This window comes from Panthera uncia, unplaced genomic scaffold (genome assembly GCF_023721935.1).
Source record: "Panthera uncia isolate 11264 unplaced genomic scaffold, Puncia_PCG_1.0 HiC_scaffold_557, whole genome shotgun sequence".
Lineage (NCBI taxonomy): Eukaryota > Metazoa > Chordata > Mammalia > Carnivora > Felidae > Panthera > Panthera uncia.
Window position 1 is genome coordinate 9458 of NW_026059712.1, and position 25319 is coordinate 34776.

General features: G+C 56.3%; 3 protein-coding genes and 1 non-coding gene across 4 annotated transcripts in view; all 4 read left to right on the top strand.

Annotated features, from left to right (window-relative positions):
• Positions 1-670: 670 nt before the first annotated feature.
• On the top strand, positions 671-13174 carry LOC125918212 (atrophin-1-like). Its single transcript, XM_049624242.1, is given in 11 exon segments — positions 671-736; positions 5036-5230; positions 5435-5572; positions 5722-5835; positions 6548-7015; positions 7017-8566; positions 8801-9023; positions 9405-10101; positions 10971-11114; positions 11442-11622; positions 11818-13174. Coding segments are annotated over 10 exon segments (3576 nt in total). The 5' UTR covers positions 671-736; positions 5036-5203; the 3' UTR covers positions 11852-13174.
• Positions 13175-13256: 82 nt separating this feature from the next.
• LOC125918216 (U7 small nuclear RNA) lies at positions 13257-13318 on the top strand. The gene has a single exon (XR_007456399.1). It is a non-coding gene; the product is annotated as a U7 small nuclear RNA (small nuclear RNA).
• LOC125918215 (protein C10) lies at positions 13270-15138 on the top strand. Its single transcript, XM_049624244.1, has 3 exons — positions 13270-13660; positions 13945-14121; positions 14907-15138. Exons 1-3 carry the CDS (start codon positions 13609-13611, stop codon positions 15056-15058), a joined length of 381 nt encoding a protein of 126 aa, XP_049480201.1. The 5' UTR covers positions 13270-13608; the 3' UTR covers positions 15059-15138.
• A 5136-nt stretch (positions 15139-20274) lies between these two features.
• Positions 20275-25319, top strand: part of LOC125918213 (tyrosine-protein phosphatase non-receptor type 6) — a 7534-nt gene continuing 2489 nt past the window's right edge. The window contains exons 1-9 of the mRNA XM_049624243.1: positions 20275-20430; positions 20517-20639; positions 20850-21044; positions 23594-23783; positions 23942-24058; positions 24145-24258; positions 24383-24479; positions 24891-24970; positions 25136-25285. Of these exons, the coding sequence (XP_049480200.1) occupies positions 20423-20430; positions 20517-20639; positions 20850-21044; positions 23594-23783; positions 23942-24058; positions 24145-24258; positions 24383-24479; positions 24891-24970; positions 25136-25285 (1074 nt within the window). The 5' untranslated portion in view covers positions 20275-20422. The remainder of the gene's footprint in view (positions 20431-20516; positions 20640-20849; positions 21045-23593; positions 23784-23941; positions 24059-24144; positions 24259-24382; positions 24480-24890; positions 24971-25135; positions 25286-25319) is intronic.

Genomic DNA, 25319 nt, shown 5'->3' on the forward strand with positions numbered 1-25319 from the left:
CAGCTTGCCTCGCGCTCCCTCCCTCGCGTCTCCCTCCTGGCCCCTCTCTCCTCGGTTCCTCCGCGCTCCCTCCTTCTCCCTCTTCCTCCCTTCTCCCATCCCCCTCTCCCAAGCTCCCTCCCTTCGCCGTCCGCTTTCCTGTGCGAGTCGCCGGACGCGCCGCCCAGCCCGCCCGCAGCCCCGCGTCGGGCCGGGGCCTCGGGCCGGGACCCATTTAGGGGGGACCGCTGGCCTCGAGGAGGGGCTAGGAGGGGGCGAGGGGGACGAACGCCTGGGAAGGGGCGGGGGCCGCGGGCGGAGGCCGCCTAGGGGGCCGGGGATCGCGCGAGTGCGGGCTGCGCGGGGCGGGCGCGGGCGGCGGGCGGGAGGCGGCGGGTCAGAGCAGCTCGGAGCGCCGGCCGGGCCGCGGGGGCGAGCGGCGCGGCGGGGGCGGGCGGCGCGGCCCGGGCATTCCGGGCGGCCGGGGGGGAGGTGGCGGGCCTGGGGAGGGGCTGAACGAGAGCGGGGATCGGGGTCTGCTCCGGGGGGCAGGCGGGCGATCGGGGCCAGGTGGGTGAAAAGGGGGGATGGGGGCCGCCCTCCGGGGGGGTCGGGGCCGGCGCCGCCGCCGTCGCGGCGGCGACTGAAGCCGGGAAGAGGAGAGGGGGGCGGGGGAGCGGCCGCCGCCGCCCCCCCCGGAGGCGCCGGAGCCCCGGATCCCGTTCGGAGCCAGCCAGCCGTCCCGAGCTACGACCAGGTAAGATCTGCTGCCACCCGGGCCTCGGGCCCGCCCGGGTTCTGGCCCGCGGCTCCCCACCCCCACCCCTCCCAGTTTCCCCCTCCCGCCGCCGCCGCCGCCGCCGCCGCCGCCGCCTCCATTTGTTATTTTCCCGATCCGGTACCCCCCACTGCGGGCTCTGCCCGGCCTGAGGCCGGGGGACTCAGGGGGGTGGGGCCGGCCCCCAAGGAGGGATGGGGGCCAGGGCACCCGGAGGATCGGGTGGATGGAGGGAGGTGGGAGGGTCTCAGGAGGAGGGCTGATGGGGCAGCGAGGGTAGCCAGGACCCCGGGACCAAAAGAGGAGCACCGAGGTGGAGGGTGGCTAGAGGAAAAAGGGGGATGCCGGCGAGGGGGCTTCGGGCGAAGGCAAAAAGGGACTGGAGATATGGCAGCGAGGTGGGGCATTAGGGCTCCAGGGAAAGGCCCAAAACCCGGGTTTCAGAACTCAGGGTTGGGGGTGCTAGGTGTAGAAGGGAAGTAGGAAATGGGGAAGGGGTGTGGTAGGTGGAAAGAGAAGGGTCGTAGCTGATGAAGGAGGAGAATGGAACCTGGGGAAACGGAGGCTCTGAAGGGACCAAGGAGAGGTCCACGTTTGAGAAGCAGAACCTGAGGTGTTACAGGGTTCAAATGGGAAGTGGATGCCTTTGTGACTCTATTTTCTTTCCCCTACTTTAGGTAACCTCTGACCTTGTTTTTCCAGACCCCAGCATGGTTCCTTCTTGGAGAGGGACACACTGGTGCCCAGTGCTCTGGTCCCCCTAAAACTATGGGGAGGAAGATGGGAACACTGAAGGGAGAGTTAGGGAGAAAGGGTTTCTGAGAGGGTAGAAAAGGAGAGAATTGGATGGTCTTATAGGCACTCCAGGCAAGTTGTGACCTCCACCCTCAAGTCCCCAGAGCACCCACGGCCCCTCTAGCTGGGGTTTCTGAAGGGGGAGGTATCTTCATTTTTGTTTTGAGCTCAAAGATTTCTCTTTGTGCATGGGCTTATTTCTACTGGGGTAGATACTCTTCTTAAGCTCCCTTCCCTGAGGGTGCTCCTGGAGGGTAGGAGTTGCTTTGGCAACTGGAGGGGGAGTGGCTGGCAGATGGACTCCTGGGATAGACTCTTGAGGGGCAGGTTCTACCATTTTGTTGCCATAGCAACGATCCAGTGGGATGTCCTATAGGTGGGGGTTCAGAATCTTGATTGGACCTCAGCCTTTGGCTATGTCCTTGGTACTCTTAGCTGGGTTCTGGAAGGTGTTTCTGGTGCTGCTGGTGAATAGGAGGTTCCCAAGGGGGTCCTCCGCCTTCCGGCAAGCAGTTTGTTGGAACAGGTAGACATGTTATTTGCCGGTCATAGACGTCGCTCCAAGTTCCTCCCCTTAGGCATGGTGGGAAGCTGGAAAAGCTTCTGTTCAAGTTACACCAGGTTTTGGTAGTTCTTTCTGGCCTCTGCCTCCCTTATTATTAGGGACTTCTTGTATATAGTATACAGTTGTTTGTTTCTTTGCACTGATATTCTTCTGTTTTCTTAAACTTGAGTTTCCCTTCCCAAGTCTCCCTTTTTCTCTTTCCCAGACTATCACGACAGTGACCCCTTCCATCCACTAACCTTTGACCTTTTGCTTCTCTGACCTTGTGGGAGTGGCTGGGCTCTCCAAGCTCATCTCATGTGAGGGTGGCCCAGGAGAGAGGGCTGTGCAACAGCCTGGTGCAGTGGAAATACTCTGAACAGGAGCCAACATACCTGGGTCGGGTACTGATCGTACCTCTAACTGTGGCCTTGGGCCAGTCACTTCTCTGAGCCTTGGCTTCATTGTAAGATGAAGGGGTTATAGATAAGATGATCTCTGAGGCCCCTCTGACCTCCCCCGGTTCTAAGAAGGCTTAGACTAATGCTTGCAGACTTATCTGCTGGTCTGGGCCGCATTGTTATCTAGGAGTCACTTTGGACTGGTTTGTTAGTCTGGCAGGTCTGGAATGATGATGGGGGCTGGGCCAGTGATCCTGAAATTCACCCTGCAAGCCTTTCCCAGAAAGCCTTATGCCTCGATTGTGTATTCCCTCTGACATCCTTCTTGTATTTCTCCCTTATTCTCCTATTCTTAGAGACTCTTTCCCTATTTCTCACTTTTGCATCTCCCCAATCTGGTCTTTATCCTTCTTCTTTTGCAGTAAGGCCATGAAAGGGAATGTGTGTAGTGTGTTGCAGAAACACAGTAGGTGCTTTATAAATATTAGTTATAGTGACTGGCTACTAGGGCTAGATGGAGTATGGTTCACCTTGTTGATGCTGAAGCATGCTCCGAGTTCAGAAGCATATATATGGCCCAACCCTAATTCCTCTCCCCTTGCCACTCCTTTCCCTCGAGATTACCTATGCTTTTATGACTGCTTTTCTCCTTCAAAGCTACTCACTGCTAATTTTATCAGATTTCAGCTGTTTAAAACAGTTGCAGTAGGGGGAGGGGCACACTGATTGCTGTGTTTTTCAGTTACATTCGTGCATTTCTCTGACCTTTTGGATCCCCTAGCTGTAATGGACTTGGTGAATGGGTTCTGGGATGGAAAGGAGAGATGGGCACCCTCCTCTAGAGGGGCTGGCAAAGACACACCAGCCACACATAGTAATCCTGGCTGTGCTTTTGTTAAGATTGTTTTCCTCTTTTGTTACAGCGGGTTTGTTCTTTGGATTTTTGGAGGTTAACAATATTTAAAACTGATCTCCACAACAATTCAAAAATGCGGTAGTAGTTGTAGTTGAAGAAAAGTGGCTGGTTTACCGGACAGAGCATTAGTTCTAAGTTCAGAAGACCTGAAGCTCTGTCCCAGCTCTTTTATGATTCTAAGTAAATTATTATTAAGTTTCCTGGAAAGGTTAGGTTCAACCCCCCTCTGCCCCCTACCCCCCCCCTTGCCAGTCTCAGTGTGAATAGTTAGGGTTCACTGGAGGTGAAGGAGAAGTAATTACTCTGTGTTCCTGGGGAAAAATATGCAGTATACTGTGATAATACCATTTACCTAGCCAGGCCTTATAACTCAGAATAGCTGGGTAAGTTTACCCCATTCCCACCAAAGTCGGGCAACATTTTATTCGAAAAGACCTACTGAAGTTAGTCAATAGGCCAGGAACAAGAACGGAACAGAGCACGCATATACACGTGACATCAGTGGGAGATACAGAAAGGAAGAAAACAGTGAGAAGATACCATTTTTGCTCTCAAAAGATCTTATGGTCCAGTAATATGGAGACCTGACCCTTAGCAAGAAATACCAACAAGTACAAAGGAAAATAGCTGACTATAGATATAGGTACAGAGATACATAGGCTGTGAGGAGGTATGTGTCCCTGTCTAAACCAAATGGGAATACAGGTTTACCAGTCTGTAAATTTGTATTAAGTGCTCACTGATTTTCACTGCTTTGGTTGGTAAAATGAAAGTCCTGACTTTCTAGCCTTGGGGAACCCAGGCATTAGAAGTGGGTGGGGGAAGGTCTCCATGAGACTCTCAGAAATAAGTTCTGCACTTTGGGGGTACCTAGGTTTGGGCTTGGGATTGGTAGGACTGTGTGCATTTGTGTTATAGAATGGGGCATTCTTCTCCCACCTACTCTGATGTGAAAAGATTCTTTTCATATCTCTGGGACTGATCTAGGCCTTCTGAGAACTCACCCCACCAACTTCTGACGAGACTATAGCAAAGTCTAAAAGAAATAGTATGGGCTTTGAAGTCAGGGAGATGTAGGCCTGATTCCGGTGCTGTCACTGGTTTCTGTGTATTCATCACACGAAGTTGGGCAAGTCACAGTCTCAATCTTTGAGCCTCAGTTTCCTCCTCTGTATAATGGAAATAAGAATACCTACTTTGCAGGGTTAGGTTGTAAATATTAAATGAAACTCTGTGTAAGGGCATGACATAAAGACAGCACTCAATAAATTCATACCTCAGCTACATTTCTTTATGCTCCTTGGGAAGGCTCTGTGGAACTCGTGTACCCACAGATACTTTCCAGGTATCAGGAAGGGTAGAATAATGTGAGTGCATGGGTAGGGTACATCTGAGTTTTCTGCCTTCTCCAGAGTTGAAAGAGATGATGTGAGCAGAGTCTCTTTCATGTGTAGATAGCTGAGGTAGCCCGTGGGGCGAGCCAGCAGTGTCTTATGGGGGTTGTACCTCTTAGCCCAAAGGCCTAGGGTTGGGCCACTTACTCAAGCCCCTTGCTAAGCACAACAGTATCGCCTTCAGACTCTGTTCCCCAATTTGGAGACTCTGATGGTTTTTTCTAACAGGCTTCACTGAAAACAAATCCTGCAAGTTCCAGGGGCCTACACTGGAAACTTGGGAGATCCTGCTTCCCGCTTCCCAGGCCACAGCTGTGGGGAACTTGGGGTGAAGCAGAGAAGTTTCTGTATTCAGCTGCCCAGGCAGAGGAGAATGGGGTCTCCACAGCCTGAAGAATGAAGACACGACAGAATAAAGACTCAGTGAGTAATAGCTAAAATAAGAGCCACAAAGGGGCAGATGAGGGGCAGAGAAACCGGGGTGGGGTGGGGAGCAGTGAGGGCCTGGAGAGAAAGAATAGAAATAAGGCACGCCATGAAGTTAGGTGCTAGGTAAAAACAAAACAAAACAAACAAAAAAAAACAAACCAAAAACCTACATTGTCTGCTTCCTTCCTTTTCCCTCAGATGTCAATGAGGAGTGGACGGAAGAAAGAGGCCCCTGGGCCCCGGGAAGAGCTGAGATCGAGGGGCCGGGCCTCCCCTGGAGGGGTCAGCACGTCCAGCAGTGATGGCAAAGCCGAAAAGTCTAGGCAGACAGCCAAGGTATTCTGTCCTCAGGTCCTCCCACAGGATGCCCAGGCACTGGGGCTGATGGTGTATGTGTGTGTGTTGTGGGGGAACTTCCTGTCTGGCAGAGAGTAACTGTGGAGGCTCGGGAGGTAGGAGAAAGGAATTTTCTTTCTCTCTAACAGAAGGCCCGCGTAGAGGAAGCCTCCACCCCAAAGGTCAGCAAGCAGGGCCGGAGTGAGGAGATCTCAGAAAGTGAAAGTGAGGAGACCAATGCACCAAAAAAGACCAAAACCGAGGTGGGTGACCCTTGCAGCCATCCTCACCCATTTTCTGACCACGCTTTCCCAAAAACTTCTCTTCACGATTGCTACTTTAATCTCGCCTGGGACATGAGAGAAAAGTCATATCCTAGGGCTTATTAAAGGAGTCCTGTCTATAGTGTGTCAGATGGATTTTTAGGGCTTTAGCCAGACCACTAGATGACCAGGCAGGGCCAAAGGGCCTGGAAGAGTGTGAGGGATTCTAGCCTCTCCTTTTCCAGGTCCTGCTTTTCATGAGGGGGCTGGAGAGGAGGTTAAAGGTGAGAGGTCTTAGTGGAAGGAATAAATCATAAGGAAAACACGTAAGGAGTGGTCTTCTTAAAAAGCACGGGTTTCTGGCATGTGTAGTTAAGGGGGTGAAGGAGATGAGAGGAGGGCGGATATGAGCTGGTGGAAGACGAGGATTTGGGTGTAGCTGTGGACAGCGAGATGGTGCTTGAGATGGACACTTGAGGAAAGAATGGAGTTTTACAAGGAGGGGAACAAGAGTGGCTGCTAGGGTGCAGCTGAGAATGTGGGGAGAGTGGAGGAATCCCCACGTGGCAGGGAGGGGGGCTGGAGCCAGAGTTCATCACGTCGTACAGTGGTGTGCTGGGAGGGGGATGTGATTTTGTGCAAGGGAGGCCCCAAATCTCGGAGAAGCGAGGGAAAAGAAAAGGGAAAAAAAATGGTCCTCCTTTTTCTACAGCAGGAGCTCCCTCGGCCACAGTCTCCCTCAGATCTGGATAGTTTAGATGGGCGAAGCCTCAATGATGATGGCAGCAGTGACCCTAGGGATATTGACCAGGATAACCGAAGCACGTCCCCCAGCATCTACAGCCCTGGAAGCGTGGAGAATGACTCCGACTCATCTTCTGGCCTGTCCCAGGGCCCAGCCCGCCCCTACCACCCCCCTCCACTCTTTCCTCCCTCTCCTCCACCGCCAGACAGCACCCCCCGACAGCCAGAGCCTGGCTTCGAACCCCATCCTTCTGTGACACCCTCTGGATATCATGCTCCCATGGAGCCCCCTCCATCTCGAATGTTCCAGGCTCCTCCCGGGGCCCCTCCCCCTCACCCACAGCTCTACCCCGGGGGCACTGGTGGAGGAGTTTTGTCTGGACCCCCAATGGGTCCCAAGGGAGGAGGGGCTGCCTCTTCAGTGGGGGCTCCTAGTGGGGGGTAAACAGCACCCTCCACCCACCACCCCCATTTCAATATCAAGCTCTGGGGCTGGTGGTGCTCCCCCAACAAAGCCACCTAACACTCCAGTGGGTGGTGGAAGCCTACCCTCTGCTCCACCACCAGCCACCTTCCCCCATGTGACACCAAACCTGCCTCCCCCACCTGCTCTGAGGCCCCTTAACAATGCATCAGCCTCTCCTCCTGGTCTGGGGGCCCAGCCACTACCTGGGCATCTGCCCTCTCCCCATGCCATGGGGCAGGGTATGGGTGGACTTCCTCCTGGCCCAGAGAAGGGCCCCACTCTTGCTCCCTCACCCCATCCTCTGCCCCCTGCTTCCTCCTCTTCTGCCCCAGCCCCGCCAATGAGGTATCCATACTCGTCTGCAGGTAGCAGCTCTGCAGCAGCCTCCTCTTCCAGTTCTTCCTCTTCCTCTGCCTCCCAGTACCCAGCTTCCCAGGCATTGCCCAGTTATCCCCACTCCTTCCCTCCCCCAACAAGCCTGTCTGTCTCCAATCAGCCACCCAAATACACTCAGCCCTCCCTTCCATCCCAGGCTGTATGGAGCCAGGGTCCCCCCCCACCTCCTCCCTATGGCCGTCTCTTAGCCAACAGCAATGCCCACCCAGGCCCCTTCCCTCCTTCCACTGGAGGCCAGTCCACAGGCCACCCACCAGCCCCAACACATCACCATCACCACCAGCAGCAGCAGCAACAGCAGCAGCAGCAGCAACAGCAGCAACAGCAGCAACAGCAACATCATGGGAGCTCTGGGCCCCCTCCACCTGGAGCATATCCCCACTCCCTGGAGAGCAGTAGCTCCCACCATTCCCACCCTTATGCCATGTCGCCCTCCCTGGGGTCTCTGAGGCCCTACCCACCAGGGCCAGCACACCTGCCCCCACCTCACAGCCAGGTGTCCTACAGCCAAGCGGGCCCCAATGGCCCCCCACCCTCTTCCTCCTCTTCCAACTCCTCTTCTTCCTCTCAAGGATCCTACCCATGTTCACACCCCTCCCCTTCCCAGGGCCCCCAAGGAGCGCCCTACCCCTTCCCACCGGTGCCTCCGGTCACCACCTCTTCGGCTACGCTTTCCACGGTCATTGCCACAGTGGCTTCCTCGCCAGCGGGCTATAAAACAGCTTCCCCACCTGGGCCCCCGCCGTATGGAAAGAGAGCCCCGTCCCCAGGGGCCTACAAGACAGCCACCCCACCGGGATACAAGCCGGGGTCGCCTCCCTCCTTCCGAACAGGGACCCCACCCGGCTACCGAGGCGCCTCGCCGCCCGCGGGCCCAGGGACCTTCAAGCCAGGCTCGCCCACTGTGGGGCCAGGGCCTCTGCCACCTGCCGGGCCCTCAGGCCTGTCCTCCCTGCCACCACCACCTGCGGCCCCTGCCTCGGGGCCGCCCCTGAACGCCACGCAGATCAAGCAAGAGCCGGCTGAAGAGTATGAGACCCCCGAGAGCCCGGCGCCCCCGGCCCGCAGCCCCTCGCCCCCTCCCAAGGTGGTAGACGTGCCCAGCCATGCCAGCCAGTCAGCCAGGTGAGCCGCCAGGGCGGGGTGCGGTTGGGCCTGGAACGGGGAACGGCGAAGGGGCAGTGGAGAGACCGGCAGAGGCGACAAGAGGGGAACCTTGCGTTCGTGTGGTGCCTTTTAGAGTACTCGGGGGCCTCGCCTCCCTCGCCGCCTGCGCGGGCTGGTTTGGGGGCAGGGTCACCGCGGGGTCGCTCGGGCAGCTCGCAGGGGCTAAGCGCGCGCTGCCCTCGCGCCCGCCAGGTTCAACAAACACCTGGACCGCGGCTTTAACTCGTGCGCGCGCAGCGACCTGTACTTCGTGCCGCTGGAGGGCTCCAAGCTGGCCAAGAAGCGGGCCGACCTGGTTGAGAAGGTGCGGCGCGAGGCCGAGCAGCGCGCGCGCGAAGAAAAGGAGCGCGAGCGCGAGCGGGAACGCGAGAAGGAGCGGGAACGCGAGAAGGAGCGCGAGCTGGAACGCAGCGTGGTGCGTCACCACATGCGCCGTCCGCCTTCTGGCCTTCCTCTGCGCCGCGCGGGGGGGTAGGGGGTGGCGGGGAGGTCATTGCGCCCCCTGTCCGACAGGAGGAAGCACGGCAGCCCAGGAAATAGAGACCCAGGGATTCCAGCGGGAGGAATCCTTCGTTGCATCCTCCCTTGGGTGGGGGAGGCAAATTCAGATCAGAGTACCTGTGGATGGTAGGGAGAGCCAATATCCAGGAGAAGGTTTAGGGAAATTCCTACTAGGCTGAGTTCCAGTAAGGTGACGCATTTTGGCCTTCAGCTGCCGAGACAATTGAGCAGCTCCGGATCAGCCACATTTTACCAGACCTGACCTTTTGACTCTGCTTCTCCCTGTATCCCACAGAAGTTGGCTCAGGAGGGCCGGGCTCCAGTGGAGTGCCCATCTCTCGGCCCAGTGCCCCATCGCCCTCCATTTGAGCCGGGCAGTGCTGTGGCTACAGTGCCCCCCTACCTGGGTCCTGACACTCCAGCCCTGCGCACGCTCAGTGAATACGCCCGGCCCCACGTCATGTCTCCCGGCAATCGCAACCATCCATTCTACGTGCCCTTAGGAGCAGTGGACCCGGGGCTCCTGGGTTACAATGTCCCGGCCTTGTACAGCAGTGACCCAGCAGCCCGGGAGAGGGAGCGGGAAGCCCGTGAACGAGACCTCCGTGACCGCCTCAAGCCTGGCTTTGAGGTGAAGCCCAGTGAGCTGGAACCCCTACATGGGGTCCCTGGGCCGGGCCTGGATCCCTTCCCCCGACATGGAGGCCTGGCTCTGCAGCCTGGCCCACCCGGCCTGCACCCTTTCCCCTTTCATCCGAGCCTGGGGCCCCTGGAGAGAGAACGTCTAGCGCTGGCAGCTGGTCCAGCCCTGCGGCCTGACATGTCCTACGCCGAGCGTCTGGCAGCCGAGAGGCAGCATGCAGAAAGGGTGGCAGCCCTGGGCAATGACCCGCTGGCCCGGCTGCAGATGCTCAATGTGACCCCCCATCACCACCAGCACTCCCACATCCACTCCCACCTGCACCTCCACCAGCAGGACGCCATCCATGCAGGTGAGACTCCTACTTCTTTGTCTTCATTGCGTTCTTGTCCCCTGGCAAGTAATTGGGTCTTCTGTTCCTCAGGCCAAGACTTCTCTCCTCTAGTCTGGCATGAGCCTCTCTCCCGGGATTGCTCCCCTGATCTTGGCCTCCCTGTCATCCCCCATCTCTTCATGCCCCAGAGACTGTAATAACCCACACCCCGCCCCTCTTCACAGTCTAGCATCCCACCCACGATAGAGGAAACCTTTGAGGGAACGCCACCTTTCTACCCTCAGAACAGCCCCCCACCCCATACCTGGGTCCTTGTTCCTTTGAATTCAACTCTGTTATCATTTCTTGCCATCTTCTCTCCTCCCAGGTGGAGGTCTTTCATGTTTTTCCCCATCTCCAGGCCTCCTACCTTCCAGAAACAGCTCTATAGCTTTGACTGGGGTTATCATAGGTGCTAATGAGCTTTATTTACTATCCTTTCGCTGTATTTCCTTTTGTCCAGTACTTTGCCGGATTTAGCCTCACAGTCATAGTCCTTCCTGGCTCCCTTGTGCTTTCTCTCTCTTAGCCGCCTCTCTCTTCCCGTCTTACTTCCCAAACTTCTATCCCTTCCTATCTCCTCTAAGCAGTCCACGTCTCTCCTTTTCCTCAGACCCCTCTGACAACTGCTGTCTCCTATTCTCTGCCATCCACATGTCCCTACTCCAGTAAGGTCTTGTCCTGACCACCCACCAGGCCCTTAGTTCTTCCATTGTGTCTCTTTATTCCTCACTAGGTCTCCCTGTGTTGATTGTCCATCTCTTCCCAGGCTTGGATCCCTTCACCCAAATGCATGATTTTCCCCAAACCTGCCTTCTGGTGACACCTTCCTCTTCTCTACCCTCTAGCCTCTGCCTCGGTGCACCCTCTCATTGACCCCCTGGCCTCAGGGTCTCACCTTACCCGGATCCCCTACCCAGCTGGGACCCTCCCCAACCCCCTTCTTCCTCACCCTCTGCACGAGAACGAAGTTCTTCGTCACCAGCTCTTTGGTAAGGATGGAAGTTGGGGGTGGGGAAGGTCAAACGAGAGAAGGGCAGAAAGGAGGAATCTGGGTGGTAGGATTAGCCTGTTTGGGCTTGGGGAGGGATGAGGAGGTAACCAGAGGAGCTGAGAACAGGAGAAGGAGGGCTGAGGCCCTGCCCAAGAGAGGCACAGGTTTTAGTGCCAGGCGGAAGTTTGGATCTTCTCCAGGACTGGCTTTTGCCTGTTTTAGCCTCAGTTTCCTCTGTCTGTAAGGTGGCCAGCTCTGTCCTGGCCCAGAGTAAGTACTCAGGACTCCAGCAGTAATGGGCCCCCCCTGCCCTTCCTGCCCACAGCTGCTCCGTACCGGGACCTGCCAGCCTCCCTCTCTGCCCCGATGTCGGCAGCTCACCAGCTGCAGGCCATGCACGCGCAGTCGGCCGAGCTGCAGCGCCTGGCGCTGGAGCAGCAGCAGTGGCTGCACGCCCATCACCCGCTGCACAGTGTGCCGCTACCTGCCCAGGAGGACTACTACAGGTACCCTGGGACACCCCTGGGCCAGGGGTGAGGGGGTGTGACCTTAGCCAGCCCGGGATGGGGTGTGGGCAGCGCACTGCTGGCCTTTGGCCTCTGGGGGAGGGAGCCCCTCCTCCACAGTCCTCTGTGAGAGGGGCCAGGTCGGGGTTGACCTCGGTGTCTCATGCCTCTGCTCTGCATCCCCTCTCCACCCAGTCACCTGAAGAAGGAAAGCGACAAGCCACTGTAGAACCTGCAATCAAGAGAGCACCCATGGCCCCTGCATTTGGACCTCGGAGGCCTCCCTCCCAGCCTGCCACCCACGGCTGAGGAGGGGTGCTGCTCATTTGCAGGGTTTCAGCAGCTGGGCAGAGGGAGGGAGGAAGGGACAGATGGAAGGCCAAGGCTCCTGTGGTATGCAGAGGTGGGGAGGTGGCCAGGGGTGGGGGTGGGGGGTGGGGGCAGAAAGCGCACAGTATCTTGGACCAGGTCCCTCTTTCTTGTCCCCCTGCTTTCTTCCTCCCCCATGCCCAACCCCCGGTGGCCACTGCCCCTCCCACCCCGTTGGTGTGATTATTTCATCTGTTAGATGTGGCTGTTTTGCGTAGCATCGTGTGCTGCCCCCGCCCCTCCCCAGTCCCCGTGCGCGCGTCCCTTCTGCGATGTATGCCCCTTGCCCTTCCCCGACATTAATAATTTATATATATAAATATCTATATGACGCTCTTTAAAAAACATCCCAACCAAAACCAAACAAAAACATCCTCACGACTCCCCAGGAAGATGGCTGTGACTGGTTCTTTGCGGGCTGTGGGGGCGGAGTTGGGGCGGTGGTCATAGGGGACTACGCAGCGGTGCCTGGAGAGAAGGCTGTGGAACCGGACACAAGTGGGTGTAGCGACCCTGGAGAGTTGGAGAGGAGATCTCGGAAGAGCCAAGGGCCCTGGAGCCCTAGCTCCGCTGGAGGGGTACTATGGAGCTAGCCAGTCCCCTCTTGAGTCGCAAGGCTGGGAAGTCCAGATGCTGGAGGCCAAGGACAGGCCCGCCTCTGACAGGGTCAGGCCTAGGAAGCCACTCAGACTTTGGAGGCGTTTCTGCCACTGGCCCCACAGCTAGGAGCCACCGGAGTCCAGAATCCTTTCCGTCGAATAGATTGAAAAAAGGGTTATGAAGCGGAGGTGCAGGGGCGGAATTCCACTAGGTTAAAGCGATTCGAAGTCTGGATTCTTAAGTACTCCTTGGTTTGAGGAGGAAGTGGGTGACCATTTCAAACGTGTGGAACAGAAGAGAAATTGGAGGGCGTTACTTTGGAGCGCACACCCCTGCACAAGGCCATTTTAGGCAAGCACGGGAGCCGCCTCAGCGCTCAGCGTTTATTGCAGCGAATCACTTCGTTCTCAAAAACTGCAGGGGGTGTGACCAGCTTTCCCAGCCAATCAGCTTTGGGTTCATTTGCATAGGTCCGAGTCAAATGTTCACAAACTCTAGAAACGGATGATATAAACAAGTTTCTTTTTCCCCTATCTTTCCTTCTGAAAGTTATAGTGTCCCTCGTTGATTATACAGCAATCAGAATTAGAAAACGCGACACTGAGCTCACCCTCACCAATAGTGGCGTTCATGGATATCCCATGTTCTCTCCAGGCCACTTCCTGTAGTGTTACAGCTCTTTTAGAATTTGTCTAGCAGGTTTTCCGGTTTTTACCGGAAGACCCCCTCCACAGTACGTTTTTAACAATAGAGCTACTTCGGTTCTAGGAGCGGTTTTCGTTTTTAGATTTTTTTCTTTTACCACCCCCCCCCCCCCCAACGGCATCGAGTCCAGTTGGGTCATCTCTCGTTTTAAGGCATTTTGGCGTTTAGTATTTCGCTGCACCGCGAGGCTTCCGGCTGCCGCTGATGCTGCTTCCCTTCCACCCCCGTCAGTTTCGAGAGTCGCTCTAGCAGGCTGATCGTTTTTTCCGTGCATTTCCTTGGTTCGGCTGCACGTGCAGCTTTTGTTACCCTATGGCGTCCGCCTCGGCCCAACCTGCGGCCCTGAGTGCCGAGCAAGCCAAGGGTGAGAAGCATTCTAGCCACCGGGTGGGCTTCCTGTTGGAGAAGGGCGCGGGCGGAGGGTACGGAGCGAGAGGTGTAGTTGTGCCGCCGGGAAATGGGGGCACAGGATACCATCTTTCTCTCTCCCCCAAAAGGGGTCCTTGCCCCTAGAGCGAGGGAATCTAGGCCGAGTTTATCGGGTTACTATGGCTTCAGCCCACTAATTCCCTGCCCTCTTCCCTGCGCTTTCGGTTGGGCCCGCCGGCCACGCTCTGACGCCTACCCGGGGATGCATCTGCCGCACAGTGGTCCTGGCCGAGGTCATCCAGGCGTTCTCGGCCCCGGAGAACGCCGTGCGCATGGACGAGGCTCGGGACAACGCGTGCAACGACATGGGCAAAATGCTGCAATTCGTGCTGCCCGTGGCCACGCAGATTCAGCAGGAGGTTATCAAGGCCTATGGCTTCAGCTGCGACGGGGAAGGTGGGTCGGATGAGGGTCGGGGTGAGTGGGTCCGGGAGAGGGCGCTCGATCCATCGGGTCCCTGAGCCGTCCTCCCTCATCTTGCCACACGGAGGCAGCCACAATCTGACGAACAGAATTGGCGGGCAGAGCCAAGGGTCTCCTGTGAACTTGTGCCAGGCGAAGTCTTAAATGCTGTTTGCAGTTACCCGTAATTATACTGTTACCCCATTTTAAGATGAGGAAACAGACTCTAGCAGTAAACTAAGTGCCTGAGGTCACAGCAGAGCTGGACTGGAACCCCCTTCCGATAGCTCTAGTTGGATGTCTGCGTGACAGTGCACTTGTGCAGCCCCTCCAACGTGTTTTAGCTAGTCTCTTTTGGAGGGTTGGCTGGTTAATTTCCTTGATGAGATCATGGTGTTCCCCAAAGGTGCTTATTGATTCAGCCCAGTTGGCCCATGGCCCTCGGCCCTCCTGTGTCCAGGTTATAGACTTGAGATCTTGTGGATGTTCATGCTTCAGGTTCTTGGGACTAAATTGCTGAAATGTTTCACCTGATCATGAGACACACACTGCTTTGGGATATTTCATTCAGTGCATCCCATCCAGTTGTGATGGGTATAGACCTGGAAATGGTTCACCCAAACGACACAGGGCAGAGGACTGCTTGTGTCTTATTTTGTAGACAGCTCCCTGACTAGAGGGGGAGCAACCAGTGACTCAGGCTCAAGCTGCCCCCTCCTGATGTCTGGGGCACACTTGTCCCCTGGGGGTGTGGGTTGACGCTCCACTTCCCCTTGCAGGTGTCCTTAAGTTTGCCCGCTTGGTCAAGTCTTATGAAGCCCAGGATCCCGAGATTGCCAGCTTGTCGGGCAAGCTGAAGGCGTTGTTCCTGCCACCCATGACATTGCCGCCCCACGGGCCTGCTCCCGGTGGCAGCGTGGCTGCCTCCTGAGGGTCGGCCCTCCCCTGGGACACTGCCCAGGAAGGGAAGACCTCGATGTTCCAGAGGATAATAAACATGCCTGTGACTTAGCCTCAGTGTCAGTCTTTTGTGACCCTGACAACCTCCACCGCTTGGCCCCAGGTTCCCTCTGCCATTTCAGGCTGCTTCAACTCCCTGTCCAGATCCTTCCTAGGTTCCTGCTGGGCCCAACTCTGCCTGCTCCAGGGCTCGGTGGGAGGAAGGACTTGCCCCTTAACACTCTGGATGGGTGGGTGGGCGGGCCTGCACAGGTGACACCTCTTCTTCCTGGGTTTTTCCTGAGGCCCCCTGGCTTGTGTGTGTGCTGGGAGGCTCCCCTATTGGTTGGTGTTCCCTTGGCCAGGGTTACTTCCTGGTCTTTGCCTCCACCCGCCCTCCCTCCAGCTGCTCTGTCGGCTTGAGCTCCAGGTGGAGCTCCAAGTGGCTCCTCCCCTCCCAAAGGAAGGAGGCCAGGACGACGGCCCTGGACTACCCAGCGGGGCTGGAGGTAGAGTCCGGCCTCTGTGGGCAGTCTGAGGCCAGCCCCGCCCACCTGTCCCTTTTTCAGGGATCACTAGTCAGGGGGCTCGTCGTTGTCGCTGTGGTGCCATTGGCCTGGAGGGCTGCATCAAGGAGGAAGTAGCTGAGTTCCCAGTGTTCTTCCTCACCTGTTTGGGCTACTGTGCACAGCTGCGCCCAGGCTCGGCCCCACCCCTTGTGGCCCTCTGCCTGTGACTCCCCCATCCCTCTGGGGAGATGCTGTCCGGTGGGTAAGTCCCCGGCTCCACCTGGCTGCCACGGCCTCCTCTTAGTTTGGGAGAGAGGGGCAGGGAGGGTTCTTGCTCATTCCTGGCAGGTGTGTGACCATAAGGGCGATCTACTTCCTGTCCCTCCCTCAAGATTTGAGGAACTCTAGGCTCATTCATGCCCCTCTGCCCCCTCCTCCTTTTCTCTGTCTAGCTCGTTTCCCCCGACCAGATGTGTATTTATTCTCTCCATTGCATGTTTCCCTTCACTCTCTGGCCTCCTGCTTCTGCTGTCTGCTTACCAGAAACCCTGGGTCGCCCACATCATCTGAAACATAACGTGTCTGGGAGGCAGACCTGAGAAAGCTCCCCCTTCTTCCCATGTAACTTCCCAACGTCTGGTGTTCATTCTACTTTCCTTCGGTGCCCCTCTGCCTCCCCCTCCCATGCATCTTTCATTCAACAGATGCATGCGGGGCACTTGTGCCAGGTACCTTTTACGGTGCTGGCAATAATGGAGTGAAGAAGATGGGGTCCTTGCCCTCACGGAGCTTCATTCCAGTGGGAGGCAGCAGACTACACAAAGAACCCAGTAAATAGGACAGTTTTAGATTCTCAGGAGTGTTCTGCAGAAACGTGAAAACAGCTACGTGTGCTAGCAAGTGACTGGGGGTGCCAGTGGCGTCACTAACTGGAGGGATCCAGGAGGGCTTTCCTGAAGAGGTGACATGTGCCCTGAGAGCTGGATGTGAGGAAGAGCCAGTCATGTGGTGACCAAGAGTCCAGCACCCCTGAGCAGAGGCCCTCCTGTGGGGACAAAGGAAACAGGAAACAGGGTGCCCCAAGCAGAGTAAAGCAGTGGGGAGGGAGGCGTGGACCCACAACTTCACATGCGGTCAGGATGGTGTGTCCGTGTGTGGGTATTTGCACTGGGCCGGGTATGTGTGTAGATGGCCGAGGATGGCGAGGTGTGTGCGTGGGACTGTTTGTGTTTGTGTTTGTGTATGTGTGTCCTGTGTGTGTGACAAGCTGGGTGTGTGTGTGTGTAAAAACAGGAGCTGAACTTGGGATCAGGCATGTACGTGGCTGTCGATGAGCTTGTTTACTGGACACAAACTCTGCATGAGGTGGCGTGCTAGCCTTTGAACATTCGAAGGTTGGCAAGATTGGCTGTGGACCCCACTGTGGCAGGGCCGACTCCGCAGACGCTCTTGCTGCCCCTGGCTCCAGGAAGGAGTTCATGTTCTTTTGACAGGGCTCAAAGTCCAGGACTCAAGGGATGGTCGGTATTAGGTCATACGGTAAACAGACCAAGCTTCCCAGGTACCAGAAAGAAGGGGGAGGCGGGGAGAGCCCCTTTTGGGCGGGGGAGAATCGATGTTTGATATTTCGAAAAGTGATAAAGTAGTCATCGTAGGAAAAATACTTCAGTTCAGCTTTAACACTTTGTTACTATTTTTCCTTAGTGTTTATTGAGGTCTAGCATATAGAATGCACATGAATGTGAAGCGTACGGCCTGATGAATGTCACATTTACATACACCTGTGTATATACCACCCAGATTAAGACGTAGAGCATTCCCAGCACCCCAGTTGTTCCCCAGAGATTGCCGTCTCCCAGTCAATGTATTCATTTTTATAAAGGTAATACATACCCACATGCTACAACATTCAAAACGGTATAAGGGAAAGAAGACATCCAGATGGCCAACAGACACATGAAAAGATGCTCAACATCACTGATCGTCAGGGAAATGCAAATCAAAACCACAATGAGATACCACGTTACATTTGTCAGAATGGCTAGAGTCAGAAAGACCAGAGATAACAAGTGTCGATGAGGATGTGGAGAAAAGGGAGCCCTCGCGCACTGTTGGTGGGGATGAAAATTGGTGCAATCACTGTGGAAATCGGTATGGAGTTTGCTCAAATAATTAGAAGTAGAAACACCATTTGATCTAATGACCTCCCTTCTGAGTATTTACCCAAAGAAAATGAAAACGCTAACTCAAAAAGATATCTGCACCCCTATATTCATTGCGGCATTGTTTACAGTAGCCAAGGAATGGAAGCAACCCAAATGTTCATAGACAGATGAATGGATAAAGAAGATGTGGTATATATGTATAATGGAATGTTACTCTGCCATAAAAAAAAAATCTTGCCATTTGTGACAACATGGATGGATCTAGAGGGTATTGTACTAAGTGAAAGAAGAGAAAGACAAAGACTGTACGATTTCACTTATATGTGAAACCTACAAAACAAAACAGGGGCGCCTGCTGTCACAATTGGAAGAACATGTGACTCTGATCTCAGGGTCGTGAGTTTGAGCCCCACACTGGGTGTAGACATTACTTTAAAAAAAATCTTAAGGGGCGCCTGGGTGGCTCAGTCAGTTGAGCACCCGACTTCAGCTCAGGTCATGATCTCACAGCTCGTGAATTCGAGCCCCCCGTCTGGCTCTGTGCTGACAGCTCGGAGCCTGGAGCCCGCTTCGGATCCTGTGCCTCCCTCTCTCTCTGCCCCAACCCACTCGCATTCTGTCTCTGTTTCTCTCAAAAATAAATAAACATGTAAAAACATTTTTTAAAAATCTTAAAAAAAAAAAAAAAAACAACCAACAACAAACACCCAACTAGCAGAAACAGACCTATGAACACAGAGAGTAAAATGATGGTTGCCAGAGGGGAGGCGGGTGGGAGGGGGCAAAATGGATGAAGCAGAGTGGGAGGTGGAGGCTTCTAGTTACAGATAGAATAAATCATGGGGATGAAAGGTACAGCATAGGGAATACAGTCAGTTGTGTTGTAATAGTGTCGTGTGGTGACAGATGGCGGCTATGCTTGTGAGCAGAGCATAATATATAGAGATGTCGAATCACTATGTTGTACACCAGAAACTAATGGAACATTGTGTGTCAATTACCCTTCCGTTAAAAAAACAGGTACAAGGGAGAGGTGAATGTCCCTCCCAGCCCTCTCCTCGGGCCACCTAGTTTCTTTCCCTAGGGGAAGCCACCAGTACGAGAGCTTTCTGTGTGCCCTTTGTTAGATTGCTTTCCTCGTTTTGGTTTGGCGTGTTGTGTTTGTCTGTGGGATTACACACAGGGAGCATCGTGAACTTCTAGTGTGTAGGGCTTCTTGAGGTCATCCAGCCCTGAGAATATCAGTCGATGGCAGGGACCTCAGTCCCCAGGAGACAGGCCCCTGGTCAGAGTCCTGAGCTCTGGCTAATTCAGAGCCGCCCCCTTGACAAGAACCTATGGCCCAGGTATAGGGTGGAAGGACCCCCAGGGGGCGTGGAAGCTCTACCCCCACCTGCTTTCCCAGCTCTGCTTCCCCTTGCATTCTGTTCCTTGGCTCCACTGGCTGGTTAGGGCACAGAGGGACAAAGACTAGGACAAGAAGTAGAAAAGGTGTATGTTTGACAGCTGCTATTTTGTCCATCCCAGTGCCCCAGTGGTACCTCTTCAGATGTGTAGGTCAGAGGAGGCGAGGGCACCTCTCTCTTTGTAAGCATCTGCTTGGCCGTGGCTGTTAGGAAGTGTCCCCTTCCCTGCAACCCCCAGTGGACGGGACGTCCTGACCTCTGTTCTTTGAAGCCCTAAGGCCTGGCATACAGGAGCTGAAATCACTGACCTTGGAACCCCTGTGGGGTTCATGCCGGCACCGCCACTTAACTGACTGCCTAACCTCAGGCAAGTTCCCTACCTTCCCTGAGCCTCAGGTTCCTTGTCTGTAAAATGGGGATAAAGATAGCACCTGCTTCATTAGGGCTCTGATGAGGGATAAATCAGATAAGGCACATAAATGACATGAGAGCACAGTGCCTGGCATACAGGGAGACTCTGTGAAATGAGAGTTGTGGCTGTCACCGTTATTTTTTTTAGTGTTTATTTATTTATTTATTTGAGAGAGAGAGAGCACGCAAGCAAGTGAGTGGGGGGGGGGGGGCGGGGCAGAGAGAGAGGGAGACTAAGAATCCCAGGCGGGCTGTGCGCTGTCAGTGCAGAGCCCGATGTGGGGCTCCAAATCCACGAACTGTGAGATCATGACCTGAGCCGAAATCAAGAGTTGGACGCTTAACCAGCTGAACCACCCAGGCGCCCTTCAGTGTCACCATTATTATTAGCTTGGACCAAGGAAGGCTGTGCGGATGCAGCTGGTGGAGGAGGAAGGGTTGGCATGTGACTGCGAGTGGGCTCACGTTTACGAAGCCCAGTCTTCGCCTGTAGGCTGCAAGGCACATTTGCGTCCTTCTTTCTTGTGTCGTCACCCTTGCGGAGTGCCATGCTCCTGGAGCCTTTGATGGCAGACGGCAGACGACGTGTGGGAAGTGGGCCCCCTCCCCACCCCCACTGCCACCCTGCTCTGCTTCTCTTCTGCGCTCTGCTCCAAAACGAGAAGTACAGTGAGTTCCCCCAAGGGGTCGGCCGCGCCCCTTCCTGTCCCCGCCCTGCTGGCTGTCCCAGGCCAGTGGAGTGGCAGCCCCAGAACCAGGAACGCCAGGGCTGTGAGGCGGCCTGGGTGCTGGGAGTTGGCGGCCTGCCTGGGCTCACCAGCACATCTCATTCCCTGCACCCCCTTCCTCTCAGGGAGCCCCCAGGATGGTGAGGTAAGGTCCCGGGAACCACGGTAGGCAGGAGGCGAGGGTGCCCTGCGGCCGGAGGGACCTCTCCTCACTGCCTTCCGGGCCTGCAGGTGGTTTCACCGAGACCTCAGTGGGCTGGATGCAGAGACGCTGCTCAAGGGCCGCGGGGTCCACGGGAGCTTCTTGGCTCGGCCCAGTCGCAAGAACCAGGGCGACTTCTCCCTCTCCGTCAGGTAGGTGGCCCTCAATTCCACCAGGGCCCGCATTTTGCAACTCCGTTCTCGGTTCCAACCTCCCAGCCCCCAGCACCAGCATGTCTCCCGTCCCCCTCCGTGTCTACCTTGTCCCTGTGTGTGCCCTGTGCTCAGGACCCCAGCCCATCCCCCTCTCTGTCCCTACCTCTCCTCTTGCACCCACTGGCCTCACCGTCTGGTGCCCCGCAGGGTCGGGGATCAGGTGACCCACATTCGGATCCAGAACTCGGGAGATTTCTATGACCTGTACGGAGGGGAGAAGTTTGCGACACTGACGGAGCTGGTGGAGTACTACACACAGCAGCAGGGTGTCCTGCAGGACCGGGATGGCACCATCATCCACCTCAAGTACCCGCTGAACTGCTCCGACCCCACCAGCGAGAGGTGAGGGGCGTCATACCCTGACCCACCCCCGCCCACCCCGTCCCTGATTTTCCCATCCTTCCCGGGGCTCCGTGGGCCTCTTTCTTCCATGTGATCTGGGCCTGTGTCTCGGGGCACTAACCCCTCATACCCTTTCCCTCAGCCCCTGAGAAAGCAGGGAACATCATCTTGCCCTTTTCCGGGGTCCCTGCCAGCTGGCCTCCCAGGCCTGCTTGTGATGCAGAGGCCTGGTGGCCGTCTTTCACAGTAGGCCAGCTCTGTTGTTAGAAAGCTCTTCCGTCTATGGAACCGAAATGGCCCTCGTTTAGCCACTCTCTCCCCCAGCACAGGTTGGTACACAGAGAGACGAATGTTGAGGAAGGGCAGAGGAGATTTGTATTTACGACGACATTTAATGCCTTATCTCAGCAACACAGTGATGACGGGTCTGCTTTTGGGGGCTTGGTAGAGCTTGACCAGAACACAGACCAGTTGAAAACTGTCTGATATGGTTGTGTGTGCAAGGGGCCTAGTACCTGGGCACAGGACACTCAAGGCATTTCTCCCCTGTCCCTTTGGCTTCAAAGATATGGTCCCCATGACTGGGCAGGCTGCTCCCTATGTGGTCTTCCTAAAGCATGGTGGGGGGTGGGGTGGAGGACCAGAACATTCAGCATTACACCATGGCTCACTTTAGTGGCTGTATCTCAATGACAGCTCCATTAAGGTGAAGGGCAGCCCAATAACTCTAAGTGTTTTTTGGTTTTTGTTTTTGTTGTTTTTTTACACTCCTGGGGCCAAGCCAACTTGCCCTTGTCCTGTATTTGGGTGTTGATTGTTGAAATGATTGTAAATCTTGATTCTGTCCGTTTTCGGTCTTTCTGAGATGCGTGCCTCCCAACTCACCTCAGTATTTTTGTTCAAGTCACTGATTCAAACTTAGAACTGAGTGAGGCTGAGGTGAAGGCCCTGGGGCCCACCGCTGGGTACCACTCACCAGCCAACATGAAGCCGCTCATCCATTTGCCTTGAAGCCACCTCTTCTAGGCGCGAAGCCCAAGCATGGATGACTTTGCTCATGGTGGCCCTCCTTGGTCCTTATTGGGTATCTGCTCCCTCTCGTTCTTTTCCTATGCCCCGCCTGCAACGTTAATGGGCCTTTGCCACCTAGACCCTCTTGAACTCAGCGCGGTACCTCTCTTTCTCCTTGCCCAAAGCCGGCATCTTCCTTGCAGGAGGATGGGTTGCTGGAGGCCCTGGAGAAGCAGTAGGTTGTGGATGGAGCTAGAAGAGGGAAGAAGCAGCTGAGCAGACCCCCTGGGGAGGAGGCTGGGGCCTGGCTTCAAATGGCTTGGGAGAAGGGGGAGAAGGGCAGAGCTGGGGGCTGGGGGGCAGGGAAGGATGGAGGGAATCCAGGCCAGGGAAACTGACTCCAAGAGGCCCTTTCGGTGACCCACGCCAGGACGCCAGCATGCCTGGCTCACCCCTGACCCTGGGATTGCGTGGGGGAGGCTCCTTCTCCAAACCTCCCTTTGTGTTCCCAGCCCTGGCCGGCTGCCTCTCCTCCTCCCCTCCTGCGAGGAAATTTGCATTTGTCCCGCCAATGGCTAGCTCTCTGCCTATGGTCAGCCTGACATTTGCATGGAAACTTCCTCATCCTGGGCCAGGGGGACGAGGGTCAGCCCCCTCCCCATTGCCTGGGGGGGCCCTGGTCTATCCCTGATTGGTGGGACGGGGTGGCCCGGGGTGCTGCTTGGGGACAGGGAGGGAGCGAGGTGGGGCAAGACAGACTGGTCCCCCCCTCCTCCCCCCATCCCTGCGGTTGGAAAATGCCCCCTCCCCTGGTCCCTGGGCTGAGGAAACCTCACACCCTCACTTCTCACTCTCTCCCCAGAAGGAGTTTTGTGTTTTTTCCATCACGTGGTTTCCTGTGGGGCTGGGCATTGTGGGGCTACAGTTTCCTCCTGGGAAGGGGGTGTGCTTTGGGGAAAGGTCCTAGTTCCGCTTTCTGCCCTTCTGAGCCCCTCTGAGCCCCAGCCTCCCCTTCAGTGATGTCACCCTGGACACCTCAGAGCCCCCCACACCCCTGTTTCCCCAGCAGGGTTGTCTGTCTTCCCTGCCACCCAGGGGGGAGTTGTCCCCATCACGACTCCCTTGTGACTTCCGTCTCTCCCAATCTCCACTGCTCTCTGTGGTTTGGCCTCTGCGCTTCTCTTGGTCCCCCTCCTCTTTCCCTAGCTCAGCCCTGGCTTTCATGGAGACCCTTCCTTGGTTTCTCCCCCTACAGTTGTTCTGGATGTGGCTTGCCTCTCTGCCTCTGTCTCATGCTCTCAGAGGTGGGCCTGGCTACCACCCAAGGGCCTAGGGCCCAGCTTCAGGCTCCTTATCTGTAAAATGGGATCGAACCTACCTCTCAACATTTTTGTGAGAGCAGTGGACCCAACTATGGTGGTGGATTTGAAAGCATGTAGCACAGCGCCTGGCACATCATAGTCACTCTATTTCCCTGTCGCTGCTCAGTGCCTGCCCCTTGGCCTAGGGGTCACCTTCCCTGATGTTGCCTTCTATAGGTGGTACCACGGTCACATGTCTGGGGGGCAGGCAGAGACCCTGCTGCAGGCCAAGGGTGAGCCCTGGACGTTTCTCGTGCGTGAGAGTCTCAGCCAGCCTGGAGATTTTGTGCTGTCCGTGCTCAGCGACCAGCCCAAGGCTGGCCCAGGCTCCCCACTCAGAGTCACTCATATCAAGGTCATGTGTGAGGTAAGGCAGCCGGGCAGCGGGGAAGGCATCCTGCCGGGGCTCCTGTCTATGCTCAAAGCCCCGGCAGTGGGGAGGATCAGCCTAGCTTTGGTCCAAGGCTGGGGGTGTAGGGAGGGAGACTCAGGTCATGCAGAATGGCCTGACTTGGCATCCCTCAGGGTGGACGCTACACGGTGGGTGGCTCAGAGACCTTTGACAGCCTCACAGACCTGGTGGAGCATTTCAAGAAGACGGGGATTGAGGAGGCCTCGGGTGCCTTCGTCTACCTGCGGCAGGTGAGAGGGGCGGGCCTGGCAATCCCTCAGACCCAGGAGCTCTGTGCTCTCAAGTGGGCGCTGACTTCTCACCTGTCCCCGCCCAGCCGTACTATGCCACTCGGGTGAACGCAGCTGACATTGAGAATCGGGTGTTGGAACTCAACAAGAAGCAGGAGTCAGAGGACACAGCCAAAGCCGGCTTTTGGGAGGAGTTTGAGGTGCGTGGGGTCTCAGGCCCCGTCCCCTCTCTCCCCACCCCATACACTGGTCTGCCCCGTCTTATCTCCGTGCGCGGATGGCCCTCCAGGGGCTGGCACTCAGTTTCCCCCTCTCGCCCCTCAGAGTCTGCAGAAGCAGGAGGTAAAGAACTTGCACCAGCGGCTGGAAGGCCAGAGGCCAGAGAACAAGAGCAAGAACCGTTACAAGAACATTCTTCCGTGTGAGCACCCTGCCCCCTGGCTGCCTTCATCCCTCCCACTTCCGGGCAGCGTCCATTCACCCAGGAGACTCCCCTTCCCCCAGCCAACCTCCCTCCATCTCATAAGGTCCCTACTCCCCGCCCCAGGAGGGTCCACCTCCTCACCCACACAACAGGGCCTCCCTCCTGCAGAAAGCCTCTGCCCCTCCCACTGGAGCCTCCCCGCACTAGACATCCACCGCCCTCCTTCCTCTGAGACCTCCAACCCCGCTCCCCATGTGGATCCTCCGCCCCCACCTGCCCACAGTGCTCCGAGAGCCTCCTGGCCTCTAAGATAAGAATGGCCTGTGAGCTTAGGAAGGGTCTGACCCAGGGGCTGGTGAGTACCTGGCTGACCCAGGCCCATCTTGTTTCCTCCCTGCCCACCCCCAGTCGACCACACCCGAGTGATCCTGCAGGGACGTGACAGCAACATCCCTGGGTCCGACTATATCAATGCCAACTACGTCAAGGTCAGTGGCGCCTGCTGGTCACATGGGAGGAGAGGCTGGGCCCTGGGGATTCCCCATCTCACGGGGGTACTGGAGCCAGAGACGCATAGCAAAGTTAGGTGGTGAGGAGGGTGGTGGTGCAGGGGCTCACAGTCCTGGGGTGCATCTCTCTACCCTTGCTTCCAGAACCAGCTGCTAAGCCCCGATGAGAACGCTAAGACCTACATCGCCAGCCAGGGCTGCCTGGAGGCCACAGTCAACGACTTCTGGCAGATGGCATGGCAGGAGAACACCCGCGTCATTGTCATGACCACCCGAGAGGTGGAGAAAGGCCGGGTAGGGCCAAGTCCTGTGCTGTCCCCTGATCCCC